General features: G+C 42.6%; 1 protein-coding gene across 8 annotated transcripts in view; it reads left to right on the forward strand.

Moving 5' to 3' along the window:
- LOC129397131 (ranBP2-like and GRIP domain-containing protein 4) overlaps positions 1 to 18,170 on the forward strand; it is an 81,568-nt gene continuing 63,398 nt past the window's right edge. For 2 of the 8 annotated variants that reach the window (XR_008624308.2, XM_063594769.1), the window contains exon 1: positions 16,166 to 17,995. Coding sequence is in view for 3 of the 8 variants with exons in the window: in XM_063594769.1 (XP_063450839.1) it covers positions 17,921 to 17,995 (75 nt within the window). In the remaining 5 variants the exon portion in view is untranslated. Of the gene's footprint in view, positions 974 to 7,191; positions 7,278 to 12,369; positions 12,614 to 16,165; positions 17,996 to 18,170 lie in introns of those variants that run through there. The other 6 variants (XR_010109245.1, XR_008624309.2, XM_055107604.1 and 3 more) reach the window with 4 other exon arrangements.

The raw sequence follows: 18,170 nt of genomic DNA on the forward strand, positions 1-18,170 counted from the left end.
GAAACACACATTCCCCTTTGGCCTCCTTAAAAAAAATTAAAACTTCAACAATTGCACCCCTCTCTATTACTTCCCTGTAGTGAACTCCCATCCTTCTGGGAAAGCAAAAAGCCTGGGGCGCATTTGTGTACTTGAGACGCGGAGCCCCTCTCACCTTCGGCATCCCCCGGGGACCCCTCTTCCACCCTCAGCCCTCCCCTCCTCTTCCTCTGAAGAGCGGGGCGGCCGCTGCGGCCAGCGGTCCTCCCTCCTGGCATCCTCTGCTGTGAACCGCGGCCTGCAGGGTGCTTGCGAGCGGCCCGGGCGCGCCCCCTTCCGGTCCCGCAGGTCACCCGGCTACGGCCCGGGTTTTCCCGGGACCCGCGCCGCGCGGCTGGGGAGGAAGCGCCAGACGCCTGGGGCCCACGCCGTCCGCGGGAAAAGGGCAAGGCGCTGGGTTTTCCAGCAGCAACCTTTGGACCCCGCGATCCAGTAGCTCCGGTAACTCCACGCGGGGCGTCTGGGTGGAGGAGCCGGTCCTGGAGCACGGCTGCGAGGAGCACCCGGACCGGAGGGTCCCCAGACCGGGATCCCCGAGTCAGGGAGGATTCTACGCCAGGGAGCGCCCCAGACTGAGAGCGCCCCAGACCGCTACACTCCCGGACCCGGAGCTTCGCCCGACCGCGGGCAGTGCCCACCTGCAGCCTCCACTGGCCGGGGTTAGCAGCCAGGAGCTGCCAGACGCCTGACATTCTTCTTTCTGTTCCTACTTTTTTTCCTTCTTCTTCTTTTTTTTCTTTTCTTTTTTCTTTTTTTGTAGCCCTCTCTGGGTGCCTTATCTCTTTAATCACACCTCTCTTTCACTTTCCACGGTAGTCAGGAGGCGGAGATCGCTGCTTCTCACCTACTTTCTGAACTTGGCCTCCGCAGTCGCGACCTGGCGTGAAGGAGGAGCTGCCGCCCCCGCCCCAGCCTCGGGGACGCCTCTCTGAAGGTAAGGGTGGGCTCCGCTGCCACCCGCATCCCCTCCCCACCCCCCAGAGGAAGGGAAGACCACCATCCGGGGAGGGATTCTCAAATCAAGATCAATTAAGAGAGAGAGAGAGAGAGAGATAGTGTGTGTGTGAATACGTGTGAATAATTGATGAGACAGCATCCTGTCTTTCTCTGAAAGTATAGTTTTAGAAATTAAGACATCCCCAATTATTTTCTGGAGAGGTGAGAACGACTGAAATAAATGATAACAATAGTTGTCATTTTTTAAGTGCTTACTGTGTGCCTGACACTGTAGAAAATTTTTAGATATCTTATTTTCACTTAATCCTCCTAAGGGCCACATGAAGTAGGAACTATTATTATGCTTTAATAAAAGGGAGGAGGAATTCCGTCATTTACCCAAGAGTGTCCAGCTACTAAGTAGTAGATCCCAGACCCACACCTACAGTTTTTCTGATTCCAGAGCCTTTATCTTTTTTCTGCCCAGCCTTGGGAAGTTAAAATGCCCAGCACGTTGCATCGCAGTTATCAGACAAATTAATGAGGTGTCAATTGCAGCCAGATACAGAGATCCAAGATTATTGTATTCATTTCACTGACTGCCCTTGCTTCATTCTCAAGACCCTTTGCAAATACTGATTTTGTGTCATACACAGTGCTGCTATTGGGAGCGCACCTCTCAACCTCAGGGCCTTGGATGGGCTAGGAGGGGTAAATTTGGGGAATTGGGTTTGTGCAGGTTCTGGGGACAGTGTTTTCCCTCTCGCTGCACAAATATACATCCAAAGGCTGAGAACTAAGGCTAAGGCCTAGGAATGCGGATTGAAAAGGCAGGGTCTAAATCCCAGCACTTGGGAGGCTGAGGTGGGCGGATCATGAGGTCAGGAGATCGAGACCATCCTGGCTAACATGGTGAAACCCAGTCTCTACTAAAAATACAGAAAATTAGCCAGGCATGGTGGCATGCATCTGTAATCCCAGCTACTCAGGAGGCTGAGGCAGGAGAATCCCTTGAACCTGGGAGGCAGAGGTTGCAGTGAGCGGAGATTGTGCCACTGCACTCCAGCCTGGGCGACAGAGCGAGACTCTATCTCAGAAAAAAAAAAGAAAAAAGAAAAAAAAGAAAAGGCAGGGTCCCTGCCTTCAGGGACCTCACCAGAGAGTGGCAGCTAGTCCAGGAGTGATGGAAACACCTGCAGAGTGATGGAGACGGGCTTGGACATAGGCATGTGCCATTTGGGGCTGTTGCAGTTGGAGAGCTTCCTTGAGAAGGCAAATACTGAGCCAAGTTGAAAGGACTCTAGGGACCTGGCATCTGGGAGAAGTGGGGAGGGTGGCCCAGGTAGCACAGGCATAGGCAGATTTGGGGGGAAGCATAAGGCTAACAACAGACACTTGTGTGACAAGGACTATGAGGTGGCATTGATTTTCTTGGCCTTACAGATGAGAAGCCAGATTCCACACAAATTATTTTGTTTGTTAGAGTTTAAGCGTGTGTGTATGTTATGCCCCAAGATCATTTTCTCCTCTTTGCATTTGGTTGTTTTATCATCTCACAGGCTGAGTAAAACGACTATGCATGGAACACTGTAGAAGAAAAATTATATTAAAAAAAAACTGGTGTTATGATTTTCATCCAGGCATTTTGTCTCAGGAGTTGCTCGATTGTATGTGTTGCTAATGAGTGATTTATATTGAGGCATCTACATTGATTCATGTGTGTCCTTGTGAATAGCTGTAATCTGAGGCTGGCCATTTCACTTCCTCAAATCTCAGGTTCCTCATTAGAAAGAGCTTTGAAATGGCTCTTTCCCTGTACATTATGTGTTTCTGTGAATTACTTTTAGAGAAAGGTCAGTTTCTCAGGGTGGGACCCATAAACAAGGGCAACTGGGCAGAGCCAGGGGTTCAGGTGACTGTTTGGACCCTCTGGAAGGGCTTTTTACTGTGCTGCCTTGGGAGACAGAGTGGTCAGCTTGGAACTGACCTTAAGCCTAGGTCACCCAATTTTTGAAGGAAACTTTTTTTTTTCATTTAGAGAAAACTTCATGCCTTTGGGTGATTAGGTAAGTTTGTGACTATTCGTTATGTGTGTGTACACACACGTACGTACATATGTACATGCACAAATATTTAATATGTCTTAGACACATCAAATATATGCATTTAAGATGTATTAAATGTACTTTCCTAAGAATACAAATAAGTGCCCTACGTCGGCGGCTCCCTACCTGACTGTACGTTAGAGTCACCTGCGGAGTTCTGAGGACTCAAGATGCCCAGTCTGTCCTCCAGACCACTGGGTGGAGCCCGGGCATCATTATTTTTTTCCAAACTTGGGTGAGAGGTGGTGGCCTAGACTTCACATTAGTTGCTAAAACATACTTTCCAAGATATCATGCTTTAAAAAGCATTTCAAAAGTAGATTATGCAGATGTGCCAATGGATCAGATGATCACCTGGATTCAAAATTATGTATATTTTATGGATGTAATTCATTCAATAATTCAGCAAATAACAAAGAAACAAGCAGACATAAAGTGAAAATATGACAGTTAGTGATAAGTGCTATGAATAGAAAAACTAAACACGGGAGGGTAGAGGAACATTGGTGTGTGTGAGCATGTGTGTGTGTGTGTGTGCATGTGCGTGTTTGCATTTGGAAAAGCATGCTGTGCTAGACTTGCAGTAGAGTGCTCAGGGAGGACCTGTACATTATAAGCTAGTGTCAGCAAACCGTAGGGGAAATACAGGATTATTTAATTAACAATAGAGAAGTAATTAGTAGGTATTTGAGGAAAGTAAGTTTAGTTACTCCCTATCTTCATGTCAGTCAAGAAAATTAATTGTTGGTGGATGAAAAAAGTGAAATATAAAAACAAAACAAAACAATACTGAGCCATAAAAATGAAGAAACTATGTAAGCATCTATTTGACCACCAACAGGAAAGTATATTCTACACTTAAAAGCAATGAAAAGATCTCAAAGCAAAAGAATGATCGGTTTGACTACATCCATATAAAATTTGTCATATATTAGCATAACAAAAGAGAGAAAGTAAACAAGTTAGACAAACATCTGAGAACTGGACAAAAGACATAAAGAGATGGTTCATAAACATGAAAATAAAATGGCTGATAATAAGTGATTAATATTTGCCTCATTTATACCCAAAGAAATGCAAATTCAGAAAACAATGAGATACCATTTTTCCATTTTGGCTGTCTAATTACATTTTAAAAGTAAAGCTGCTCAGTGTGCTTCTGGGTGTGGTCGATAGATGCTGTCTTGTGCTATTGAGTGAGAGAATATGAATATTGCAACATTTCTGGAATGCAGTTTGTCAGCATGCATCTGTCAGGTTTCAATGTAGTCTTCAACTCAATCACTGTACTGCCATCGAGTAACATCCAGGAAATAATAAGAAATGTAGACAAATAATAATAGCTAACATTTAAGTGGTATTACCATTCACCAGACACTTGGAATAGTAACTCATTTAACTTTCACATCAGCTCCAGGAGATGGTATTATTATTATCCCCTTCTATAGATAAGAAAATTGAGGCACAGAACAGGCAAGTCAGTTGCCCACAGTCGGTTAGCTGGTAGAGGGTAGAATGGAGATTCAAATCCACCCAGGCTGCCACCTGAGCCCATGCTGCAAAAAAGCTGAGCCATTCTGCCTTACCTGTGAAGATGGTCATGTGATTATCTCATAATACATCTGGTAAATGATAATATATCCACATGAAGTAATATTAAGTGGCAATTAGAATGGTTTTAACAAAGAGTTTTGTGACACAGGAAAAATGCTCATTATGTAATATTAGGTGGAAATGCAGGCTATGCAATCATTTAAACACCTTTTTTTTTTTTTTAAGAAGGAGTCTTGCTCTGTCGCCCAGGCTGGAGTGCAGTGATGAGATCTCGGCTCACTGCAAGCTCCGCCTCCCGGATTCACACCACTCTCCTGCCTCATCCTCCCTAGTAGCTGGGACTACAGGTGCCTGCCAACATGCCTGGCTAATTTTTTGTATTTTTAGTAGAGACGGGGTTTCACCGTGTTAGTCAGGATGGTCTCAGTCTCCTGACCTCATGATCCGCCCATCTCAGCCTCCCAAAGTGCTGGGATTACAGGCATGAGCCACTGCGCCCGGCCAAACATCTTAATTATGTGACAACATTTATAAAAAGTACAAGAAAACATGCTAAAATATTATACATGTTGAGATTATTTTCTTCGTTCAGTTTTTGTTTTGTAAATCTCCTACATTGAGTGTAAATTGCTTTAGAAATCAGAAAAACTTTAAAAAGAAAGAAACTTAAGAGTTACGGAAAAGCAAAAATATTGATGTTAAACATAACAATTAAAAACCCTTAAAATTCTTACATGTGAGACATTTAATATTTATATTCTTCTATGCCTATTTTATTAATACTTGCTAGAGTATCTGTTACATTTATCAGAATAGCTCTTTTTCTGGAAACGAATTCATTATTTAATATAACCTTAATCTCTTAAATTCACACATAAAACTTAAGTACATTAAAAATTTTACATACACACATCCACATTTGCAGAATGGTGTGCAAATACCAGCTAATTTTTGTGTACTGAGATCTTAATATGTTTCATATTGAGACTCAGAGTTAACTTGTCAGTTTGCTGAACCATCTCCTGATAACTTTGTCTGTTGGTAGATATTGAATTTTTTTTTAAAGTGGTGCTTTTTATAAGGTTACGTCAGTCTTAATCAGAGTGACATAAAGGAAATAACATTTTTTATTCCATCCAAGATAAAAGAATAGGCAGAGTTAATAATAAAATGTGTGTGGAGGTAGCGGGGGAGGTTTCAAACCATAGAACCGGTCTAATTTGATTATGCACAGTTGGTACTTTCCATTCATACTTGTTTCTTTGGCCTTTACTTTATTGATTATTATCTCTTGGAAATTCCACCAAATATTTGGTGATTTTTCCATAAGGATGTATGTGAATGGTTTGGCAGCTTAGCCATTAAGCTTTATCCTGGATTCAGGCATTGACAACCCTGTTTTTAGGATGGAAGATGAGTAGTTGTTGGTGAGAGGGGCATTATTCTGAGCTGAGAAGCTGCCATGCACTCAGGAAGTCTCCATAAGCCTTAGATGGTTTAATCACTCAATAATTCCAGAAGCAGGCCTTCTTATCATCTCCATTTTGGTAATGACCAAACAGGCTCTAAGACTTGCTCAAGTTTTGCACAGCTTGTCAGGACTCAAACTGGAGTGGCAGCCCAGGTTTGTGTGTTTCCGAAACCAGACTCTGCCATCAGGCTGTGCTCCCTGCACTCAGGATGGTAAACAAGGGATATGGTGTTGTTTATGCAGTATTTAGACTCTGAATGGTCTCCACTGTGGGGGATCCTTCCTCCACTGGGCTCTTAAAGTTGTAATCAGAAGTCCGAATGCTAGGTTGTAGTAGGATCAAAGTTCAATGCAGATCTTAGTTCCACTGGGTCACAGTCAATGTAAAGGAGGGGTCTGGACTGTAGGAGACTGTCACTTCATCTCTCCATTTCCCTAAAGTAAACTCATATGGGCAGCCACAGACACACGCAAACACAGGCATACACACCTATGCCTCAGTGACACATGTTAGTGAGTGCTGGCCATGTGCTAGGCATCGTGCTGGATTTTAGTGATACAGTGAAGAGCAAAATAGACTTAGTGCCTAGAATTATGAAACCTACATTCTGAAGGAGGAAGATGGATTTTTAAAAATTCAACCCTAAATGAAGATCTCATTACAATTCAGGAACGTTTTGATGTGAAAACACACACACACTCTGTTACATGGGCAGAACTGCCATACATAGCTCAGCATGTCACAGATTGTTTATTCATAGAATGGTAATATTTGTAGCAGTACTATTGTTCTGAACTTTGGCCTTGGAAGCAGGATTTAGTAGACCAGGCCTGAAATTCTTCAGACTCTGTTGTATCAGAGAAATAAATTATTGGGGATTTCTTCCAGAAGCAAAACTTCATTTGAAATTTTATTAATTTTATATGGCTGAAAGTTCTGAGAATTGGTTACTATATTAAGGATTATAAAAATCTTCTAGGTTGTTTTTTTAAAAATCTGTGTGCCAGAAGATTTTTAAACCTTCATAAGATAGGCACGCTTTTGTTTGAAAGCTTTGGCTGAATCTGTTTTATTCTGTTTTCCAGAGAAGGCATTTGAAGCAGAATCCAAACCATGAATTGTAGAGAATTACTCTTGACCCTTTGGGTGCTTATATCTGTAAGCACTGCAGGTAAGTGACCTTATACATATTCTCAAACATATTTCATGAGTAATTGAGGAAGAATGTCAAAGTTTTTTTTTTTTTATGTGGTGGCTACTGAAGATGCTGAATTTATTCAGAAAAGAAAAGATTCTGCAGTCTGAGTTCATGTAGTGAGAGCAGAGTGAAAAACTTGCATCTTGAAATAAATTACATTTGTCTGAGGTGAAAATTTATTTCATGTTATTTGAAACTGAGGAGGTGGCAGCCATCTTTATTATTGGGTTTTAGGAAGTTTGAAACACACTTTCTCCTTCCTGAGAGGGAGGCAAAGATTCATCTCATTATTTAGGTAATAATGAGAAAAGTAAATGACAAATATATTAGACAGCTTAAAAAAATTAGAGTGAGACGGAATATACAACAAAGAGACTGGCTAGACCAAGGAGCTCAAGTAGGCTTCATAGTAGATGTCAAATACCAATTTTAACTTATTAGCAGTGATTGCCTAGAGTTGTTTTTTTTTTTTAATTGAGAAGGATTCTGAGACTTCATTCTTTAGCATTCCATGATTGAACAGCAAGGCATTCCTTAGGCTTTGGGGGAGAAAGTGGGAGCACAAATATTAATTTGCCTTGATCTATTATCTAGGAGAGGGAAACACATGGGCTCATTTCCCTACTTTGATAATTACTGCTGAAGAGATAGCTGAATTAAGCTTTTGGTACTTTCAAATAACACAGGTCCAATCTCAGGGTATATTTACTTACGTGAATCCATTTATTATTGAGATCCCTGCAATAGAACCCTACCCAGATGATAAAAGAATGAGGTAGATCTTCATTTTTTTATATGTAATGATCTGTCAGAAACAAGTGAGTGGAAAAGCAAGGTACAGGAAAGTGTGTCATGAGTTCCATGTCCTGTGGACATACACTAATAGCCTTACTCCTCATTATAATGAGAGCATGTTTCAGGCACAGAAACAGCCATGCAGCCAGTTGTGCAAAGTTGCCAAGCTCCCAGCTGCCTGCCCTGGAGAGCACTTTTCATGAATGTTTCACTCTAGGGAGACATGACAATGTTCTACATGTAGGATTCACTGAACCTAGTTGAGTTTAAGTGACAAAATGCTATGATTGTCCAAACTCAAGACAGTTTCAAACACAGACTTTATTCCAAAGGGCATTTGTTGTTGGCACTGCTGGGTTCTTATACTGTGTTTATGGAACAATAGGAGTGCCTATTTTGGCACTTGGAACTCCACAAACCTTGAATTCCACTTATTTATCCCATCAAGAACCATTTCCAACAAGCATTATGGTAATCAACAAAGCCTCTAATGGTAAACCATGATTAGATATCCAAAGCTTCTAGCTGCCTGAGGAGACGGGTGGTGTGGACTTTCAATTATCAACCTCCTACCTCTGGAGAGTGTGTAATTCACATTAAGTTTCTTCAAATGATAATATTTCCAGAGAGCACATGTCCATCCAAACACAGTCATATGTGTTTATAGAAGCTTTTTAAGACAAGCATAAACCTGAAAACCTAGAAATAAGCCAATATCCAATAGACATTTGTTTAATAAACCAAATCCCCAACATGCATCCTTTTATAAAATGGATAAATTGTGAAATGGTAACACGATTAGATACTACATTACAATGAGAAAAGACCACATCACTGCTACAGCATGAATGCATTTATAACAATCATGTCAAAATAACACAGACATAAAGGAGCACATATTGTATGGCCTATGCACTTTATTATAGTAACTCTAAAACAGGAAAATAAATGAACTGTTAATGACTCACCAGGGTTTTGCATGTCAATTGAAGCTGACACCCACATATACACATGTATCACACCTTCTATGTTGAAGTGTTAGTATAAAATAGAGATTGTATTGCAACCAGAAAACATGAAGTTGGTGCTCCTTAACTCTTGTGTTTTGTGGTATATTCAACATCCATGTTTTCATGCTGCTAATAAAGGCATACTTGAGACTGGGTAATTTATAAAGGAAAGAGACTTTATTGATTCACAGTTCTGTATGGCTGGGGAGGCCTCAGGAAACTTACAATCATAGTGGAAGGGGAAGAAAACATATCCTTCTTCACATGGTGGCATCAAGGAGAAGGCTGAGAAAAACGGGGAAAAGCCCCTTATAAAAACATCAGATCTTATGAGAACTCACTCACTATCAGGAGCACAGCATGAGGGTAATCACCCCCATGATTAAATTACCTTCCACCAGGTCCCTCCTATGACACATGGGGCTTATGGGAACTACAATTCAAGATGATTTGGGTTGGGGTAGAGCCAAATCATATCATTCCACCCCTGGCCTCTCCCAAATCTCATGCTCTCACATTTCAAAACACAATCATGCCCTTCTAACAGTCCCCCAAAGTCTTCACTCATTCTAGCATTAACTCTAAAATCCAAGTCCAAAGTCTCATCTGAGACAAGGCAGGTCCCTTCCTATGAGTCAGTAAATTCAAGAGCAATTTAGTTACTTCCTAGATACAATGGGAGTACAGGCATTGAGTAAATACACCCCTTCCAAATGGGAGAAATTGACTAAAACAAAGGGGCTACTGGCCCCATGCAAGTTCTAAATTTAATAGGGCAGTCATTAAACCTTAAAGTTCCAAAATAGTCTCCTTCAACTCCATGTCTCATATCCAGGTCACGCTGCTGCAAGAGGTAGGATCCCATGGCCTTGGGCAGCTACGCTCCTGTGGCTTTGCAGGGTACATCTTCCTTCCTGGTTTCTTTCATGGGCTGGTGTTGAGTTTCTGGGCTTTTTCAAGTGCGTGGTGCAAGCTGTCAGTGAATCTATCATCCTGGGGCCTGGAGGATGGTGGCTGTCTTCTCTTAACTCCACTAGCTGTACTCCAATGGGGACTCTGTATGGGAGCCCCAACACCACATTTCCCTTCCACACTACCCTAGCAAAGATTCTACATGAGGGTTCCACCCCTGCAGCAAACTTTTGCCTGGACATCCAGCGTTTCCATACATCCTCTGAAACCTAGGCGTAGGTTCCCAAACCTCAATTCTTGACTTTTGTGCACCTGCAGCCTCAACACCATGTGGAAGCTGCCAAGGTTTGGGGCTTGCACCCTCTGAAGCCACAGCCTGACCTGGTATCTTGGCCTGTTTTAGCAATGGCTGGAGGGGTAGGATGCAGGGCACCACGTCCCTAGGCTGCACACAGAAGGGGACCCTGGGCCCATCCCAGGAAATCATTTTTTTCTCTTAGGCCTCTGGGCCTGTGATGGGAGGGTCTGCCGTGAAGATCTCTGACATACCCTAGAGGCATTTTTCCCATTGTCTTGGCAATTAACATTTGGGTCCTCATTTCTTATGCAAATTTCTGCAACCAGCTTTAATTCCATGCCCCCCATTCCAGCGAACATGGATTTTTCTCTCCTACCACATTCTCAAGCTGTGAATTTTCCAAACTCTTATGCTCTGTCACCTCTTGAATGATTTGCTCTTTAGAAATTTCTTCTTCCAGATAATCATCTCTCAAGTTCAAAGTTCCATAGATCTCTAGGACAAGGGCAAAATTCAACTAATCTCTTCGCTAAAACATAACAAGAGTCGCTTTTGCTCCAGCTCCCCAAAAGTTCCTCATCTCCATCTGAGACCACCTCAGCCTGGACTTTATTGTCCATAACATTATCAGCATTTTGGTCAAAGCCATTTAACAAGTCCTTAGGAAGTTCCAAACTTTTCCATATTTTCTTATCTTCTTCAAACTGTTCCAACTGTTCCAAACTGCCCTCCAAACTGTTCCAACCTCTGCCTGTATGCAGTTCCAAAGTCACTTCCACATTTTGTGTATCTTTACAGTAGCACCCACTTCTGGTACCAATTTACTGTATTAGTCCATTCTTACACTGCTAATAAAGGCATACCTGAGACCAGGTAATTTATAAAGGAGAAAGATTTAATGGACTCAGTTCTGCAGGGCTGGGGAGGCCTCAGGAAACTTACAAAAGGGGGAAAAGCCCCTTACAAAACCATCAGATCTCATGAGAACTCACTCACTATCATGAGAACAGCATGAGGGTGACTGCCCCCATGATTAAATTCAAGATGAGGTTTGAATGGGGACACAGCCAAACCATATCAGAATACTTCTATCACATCACTTCCTCTTTATGTTGTGGTTAACAATTTTGAGTTAAAACCAGACTGCTGCTTTGAGAAACAAACCCTGACTATAGAGAGGGCATTCTGTCCATGTCCTAAGGGAAATGTTTCGTTCAATTTAAATACTCTCATCCTCAAAATGCGGTAAAAGTGCACCCGAGAGTCACTGGAAGGTAGATTATGAGAAAGACCCATTAATGCTGAACTTGAAGTACCACAAGTGCAGAAAGAGGGGAAGGAGCACCTATCCTGTGTAGACGATGGTTCAGATATATTTCCAAAGCCAGAGAATCTGGGTCAATTGAGAAAGAGGGAAAGTGACAGATATGCAAATTTGGATTGATATTATATTAATGAATTCTTGATTATCCACATGGTGACCTACAGTAATAATAAATGTACACACACTGTAAGTTACATAGGCACACCTTTAACCATCCCCACACTTGCCAGGGAATGTTAGATAGGCAGGGTGAATGCAAGGTAAGTGAGATTTCTGATGGTGCAGAGGAAGAACGCCAAGGTTGCTAGGTTTCTTGTTTTCTTTTCTACTGAGACTCCTCAGCAGGGTATATTTTGAGGTAGGTATGGCGGCACTGTGACTTCTGTGGCTTTCCCTATGAAGAAGTTGTAATGTGTAATATTTTCTTCTAAGAGGTGACACAATTATTAGTCTTCTAGCTACGGTTGGTTAAGTTCTGATACCTTTCTGTTCGGGAGAAACTGTCAGAAGTTGTGTTTTCATCTATGTTCTGAAAGTGCCTTATCCTTTCTAGTGTTGGAAAGATTGATGCAAAAATAAAGAACCCACAGGAAATTGACACCGAGATTTCTCAGGACTTTCTTGCTAACCTTGCTTCTTCACCTAACGCATTAGGAGACCAAAAAAAGTTACCTTTGTCATTTTGGTTTTTGTTTTTATTTATTTTACTTTACTAATCTTTTGAAGAATCTTGTACTTCACGTCCCCACATTACTGTGGTTGAAGGGGAACCTTTCTATCTGAAACATTGCTCGTGTTCACTTGCACATGAGATTGAAACAACCACCAAAAGCTGGTACAAAAGCAGTGGATCACAGGAACATGTGGAGCTGAACCCAAGGAGTTCCTCGAGAATTGCTTTGCATGATTGTGTTTTGGAGTTTTGGCCAGTTGAGTTGAATGACACAGGATCTTACTTTTTCCAAATGGAGTGAGTAACCCTTTCTTTTCAAAATGTATTTCACAGCCCTCTTGTCCTTTGTTCAGCAACTCAAATATGCAGTAATCTGAAAGGTCAGATAATCAGCATATCTTTTTCTTTCCTACTCTTCCTATGACATGAAATACATTCTTTGTTATGGAACAAAATAAGTTTATCTCTCTCTGCTTATTTTCTTAGTGATCTTAATGAAAGGAGATTACTTTGATAGGATTTCCTTTTAGGGGATCCTTACCAATGACAAGTGACGATTGCATGAAAGTCAGTTTTAAAATTCAGCTGCTCGTGTTGTCTACATGCCCCCAGTCAAATGAAATCAGCAGCTCGGACTTCACGATAATATTAATGTGTTGTGAATGGGGCAGTGTCAGCTTCCTGGGTGGCATCCTTGGTGGGGAGCAGGGATGGGGTTGATGCAGACACACACTAGTCCAGTCTGCAGGGGCTCACTGGGAGCCAGGTGGCAGTGCTAGTGGAGGAAGTGTGTGTCTGGCAGCCAACCGCAACCCACAGCTGGTGGCAGTGAGAGAGGGCAACACGGAAGGGCTTTGCATTTTACTCATGAGGTGGCCCTAGATTGTGCCAGGATACTCGAAATTGGGTTGCATAACTTCCATGAAATGAGCACAGCCAACTGAAAGCATCACCCACACTTACCGAACACGTTTCTTTTTAGATGTACCTACCTACATATGTAGGTAGTTTTATAGAGACTTGAGACTGACCTGTAAGAAATAGCTCAGGGCCAGCTGAAGGTGATGGTGTGTAGATTTCATATGTAGCTGATTTCTTTTAGAAGCACTTCTAGAGTGAGTCCTGATCATTATCAACCATGCTGTTGAGAGCAGAGTGAGCTACCACTGTGAAACCTTGGTAGCACTTCTGTGGTTTTGCACCAAATCAGGTCATTTTTGTTTGTTTTTATACATAGGAACTCCCAGGCATCAGAAAAAAATTAAATAAATCTTTTGATAAAAACCAATACATTTTTAGATGACCTTTTAAGAGTGATAATTACAGAAATGGGTCACAACTGGGATTTTTCATAACAAGCTAAGGAAGAATGAATACTCACAAATGGGGTAAAGGAAAAAGAACAACAAACACCGCCCCCCCCCACCACAAACTTCCAACTCCTGATTGAATGAAGGCACAATTTAAAGGAATAAGGTATTCTGGACAGGCCTGAGAGAGCACGTTGAGAGGAACAGCCAGGCATCTATGATCATCACTTGGAGATAACAGAAGCAAATGGCATTGGCCATCTTTCTGATATGGGTAGTAGAGAATACAGACTGGCTTAGGAAGCAACAATGGAAGCAAGAGATTGAGGCAGGATGTCAGAGAGAGGTGTGGAGAGGCAGGGTAGCAGATAGGAGATGCTAAGAAAAACGAGGTGTCCCAGAGTGGATATTGGAGACTGATCCCTATGAGAGTAAAGTGATGAGGAGAGAAGCAGCTTTGACAATGGCCTTGAAAATAAATGGGATTCTACATGGAAGCAGGTTGTTTTAGACACCCAGGAGCATAGAAGATACAGACATATTCAAATATAGCATAATTAGTAAGCAGTATTTACTGCAGATGTGTGTGTATACACATATGTGTTCTAACTTAGGTGTGTAACCCTTTGTAGTTTGATGCGGGATCTATCAGTGAACAGACTTTACACCTGAAAATTTCCCATTAGAACAGTAATTCTTTAATTTTTAGGAGTACATTGCTAATAATCAAATGCCACTGAGGACTGATAATTTAATCCTGCAGTGAAAATCACTTTATCCCACCAAATTTTAAGAAAGAACTCAACTAAGAAGGAAGGGGATACAAAAGGGATAGTTTTCAATGATAGAGATGAAGAAATGAAGGTAGAGGGAAATGTACACACAGAAATCTAATAAACCAATCCTAGGCTGACAGGCAGCAAGTTCAGCTTGGTGAGCAGCCTCGGAAGTGGGGGCTGGTGTTTATCCCCTGGTGTGTGTGGACAAAAATGAGTGGTTTTCATAACCAGGATGGGCTGGGCCTGCAGCAGGAAAGTGTGGTCACAGCTTTGGGTCAGTTGGCCTCAGTGTTAACCCCAGCCTTGGAGCTCCTGGATGGCAGGTGCAGTGTGTTGTTGATTGTTTCAGTGTTCCCAGCGCAGTGTCCTGCACATGGAGTGTCATCAGTCCTCTAGTATTTATTGAGTGTTAGGAATTGAGGATTACAGAGGTAGAGAACAATGTAGTCTGAAAAAATGGGGATATTCATGTACCCTATTCCTTTTAAGCAACAAGTCATAGAGATCCAGAAATCTCTATCTCTCCAATTCATTGAGGTCGAAGTTGGGGAGACATTACAAAAACACACTTGAGAAGAAGGTGCTGCCAATGGGATCCTGAATCCATTTCAAGGGCCAGGTAGCTCTATCATGTCCCATGGCCATGGACCCACTGCCTATAACTGTGACAACAGCCTGCCACATTCTCCAGTCATGGCCAATCTTTTATAAATTCATGCCCAAGGTGAAGGGGCCAGATTCATTGGATTGTGAAAGTGTAGAATTGTGCAGAGCACTTCTGGCCTCTGGGGCCAAATAGATGTGCATTTGTACCCTGGCCCCATCTTGTAGCAAGTGTGTGGCCTGAGTGAGTTGTTTAACCTGTCTGAGATTTAGCATTCTCATCTGAGCCTAAGGAAAATAGTCATCTCCCTTGCATGTACATAGTCTAATACCTGGAACTCAGTAAGTGTTAGTCTTTTCTTCCTTCTATCCTATTGTAGACCTAAAGGGGAACTGGAAGAGCCTAAGGTGGGCACAAATGTGTCAGGCATAGAGGATAACTTAAAAACACGTGTCTGCTGTATTTAGCAAATAAATCTATACATCACAGATGCAGTGGAAGCAAACATGAAATTTGAAACATTTTCTCTTTAAAAACTTCATTTAAAAAATACTGTATTGTTTTCCAATTCCAGATCACCTTTTTGTTGTTGTTGTTGTTGTTGTTGTTGTTGTTGTTTTGAGATGGAATTTCGCTCTTGTTACCCAGGCTGGAGTGCGATGGCGCGATCTCCACTCACTGCAACCTCCGCCTCCTGCCTCAGCTTCCCGAGTAGCTGGAATTACCGCACCCAGCTAATTTTTGTAGTTTTAGTAGAGACGGAGTTTCACCACATTGACCAGGCTGGTCTCAAACTCCTGACCTCAGGTGATCCACCTGCCTTGGCCTCCCAAAGTGCTGGGATTACAGATGTGAGCCACTGCACCTGGCCTAGTGATAGTCCTGATCACTAATTTCTGATCAGGAGTAACAACTATAAAATCTATTCACACTCACTTTTGGTCAGTAAGGCATTTAAAGAGCTAATTCAATTACACTGAGGGCAGCAACTCCAGACTTTGGTTTATTCAACAGTAAAAGAAGGGGATTGGAACAAGTTGCCTTGAGAAACAAAACCTAATGCATATATACACATATTTAGAAAACAACATCAGGAGTTTATAGACCTTTTGAAACCAAAGCCACCCTCCCATCTTGGGCCAAGACTCTCTGAACTTATCCATCAGTGAAGATCACTGAGGGTAATTGCTGAGAGAGAGTTAATCAGTGAAGCAACCCCATTAACCTGTCTATAAACCCCAGGGCTCATTCTTGAGCTGCTCCTGCATAGATCTGGTCCTGTTCAACACACCAAAGATTGACAGCTGAACTGAGAGACCATCACCCACAGACACAACTGGCCACTGGGTGGTGCACAAGTCAGACAGAACTGAATAGTCCTGTGAAGACTTTGGACACTGAACTGACTTTGGAACCAGACTGCAGAATGGAGGGGTGGGAACTTGTAGCTTGAACCTAATCAGGTAGATTGCCTGGCCAAAATGAAAATACCTATCATCTCCATAGGATTTAATTTCATTCAATGTTTTTTTTTTTTAGTAAATTTGCAATGTTTTACAGCCTTCCCCAAAATCTAATTCCAAAATATCTCTATCACCCCAACGAGAGACTCCATTCACGTTGGCAGTCACATGCACTCCCAGAGTTCCCCTCCGCCCAGCCCTTGGCAATCACTAGTCTACTTTCTGTGTCTTTGAGTTTGCCTACTCTGGATATTTCATATAAATGAAATGATATATGAGGTTTTGTGACTGGCACCTTTCATTTAGAAGAATGTTTTCAAGGCTGATTCATGTTGTAGTATGCATTGGTACTTCATTATTTTTTATGCAAAAGTAATATTCTATTGTATGGCTATACCACATTTTTCTTTGAGACAGAGATCTCACTATGTCGCCCAGGCTGGAGTTTAGTGGCTCTTCACAGGCCTGATCACAGCTCCTGCATGGATCAAGGAGCATCACTGCAGCTGCAAACTGCAGCTTCAAACTCTCCGGCTCAAGTGACCCTCCTGCTTCAACCTCCCCAGTAGCTGGGACTACAGGCACGTGTGTCTGTGCCCAATAATACCACATTTTAAAAATCCGTCTTCAGTAGATGGAAATTTGGATTGTTTCCACCTTTTACTAATAAAAATAGTACTGCTATAAACATTCATGTATAGGTTTTCTTTTGTTTTTGTTTTTTTCTTTTTTTGTAGAGATGGGGGTCTCACTGTGTTGCCCAGGCTGATCTCAAATTCCTGAACTCAAGTGATCCTCCCATCGAAAACTCCCAAAGTGCTGGGATTACAGGCGTGAGCCACATGCCTGGGCTGTATACAAGTTTTTGTGTAGACATGTTTACATCCAATTAATGAACACGGGATGTCTTTCCATTGATTTAGCTCCTCTTTAATTTCTTTCAACAGTGTTGTGTAGTTTCCAGTCTACAAGTCTTACACGTTTGGGTTAAATTTATTCATAATTATTTTATTATTTTTTATAATATTATAAATGGAATTGTTTACTTAATTTTACTTGAATTGTTCCTTGCTAGTGTATAAGTAGACAACTCATTTTTTTTAATTGACCTTGTATGGTACAATCTCTTTGAACTCATTTATTATCACTGATAGTTTAGGTCTCTTTTTTTTTTTTTTTTGAGGTTTCATTAAGGTTTTCTATACATAACATCATGTCAAGACACCCTCAGACCACAGGGGGCTGCCAAGAGCCCTGCCGAGTGCAGCTCCAGCGCCCACGTCGCCAAGGATACACAGTGCTGAGGCAGAACGCAAGTTCGTCACAGTGGTTCTCCAACGGCTACACCGCTGTGTCACTGGCTTGTAGGCGCTTTCCTCTTGGAAGTGGCGACTGCTGCCGGGCTGAGCGGTGCTCTCACGCGTCTCGGGAGCCAGGTTGGTGGCGCGATGACGCGCAGCAACGCCGATGTGGAGCCGTACGTCTCCTCCTCGGTGCTGGGCTGCACGCCGTCGCCTCCAGAGGTGAGTGGATCTGGAAGAGACCGACGGCCTCGACCTGGCCGGGCGGCGGCCTCTCGACCTGGCCGGGTGGCGGCCCCGATCCGGCCCGGCGGCGGCCCCGACCCGGCCGGGCGATCGGGCGGCGGCGGCGGCGGGCCCCGACCCGGCCGGGCGATGGGGCGGCGGCGGCGGCGGC

This window comes from Pan paniscus, chromosome 12 (genome assembly GCF_029289425.2).
Source record: "Pan paniscus chromosome 12, NHGRI_mPanPan1-v2.0_pri, whole genome shotgun sequence".
Classification (NCBI taxonomy): Eukaryota; Metazoa; Chordata; class Mammalia; order Primates; family Hominidae; genus Pan; species Pan paniscus.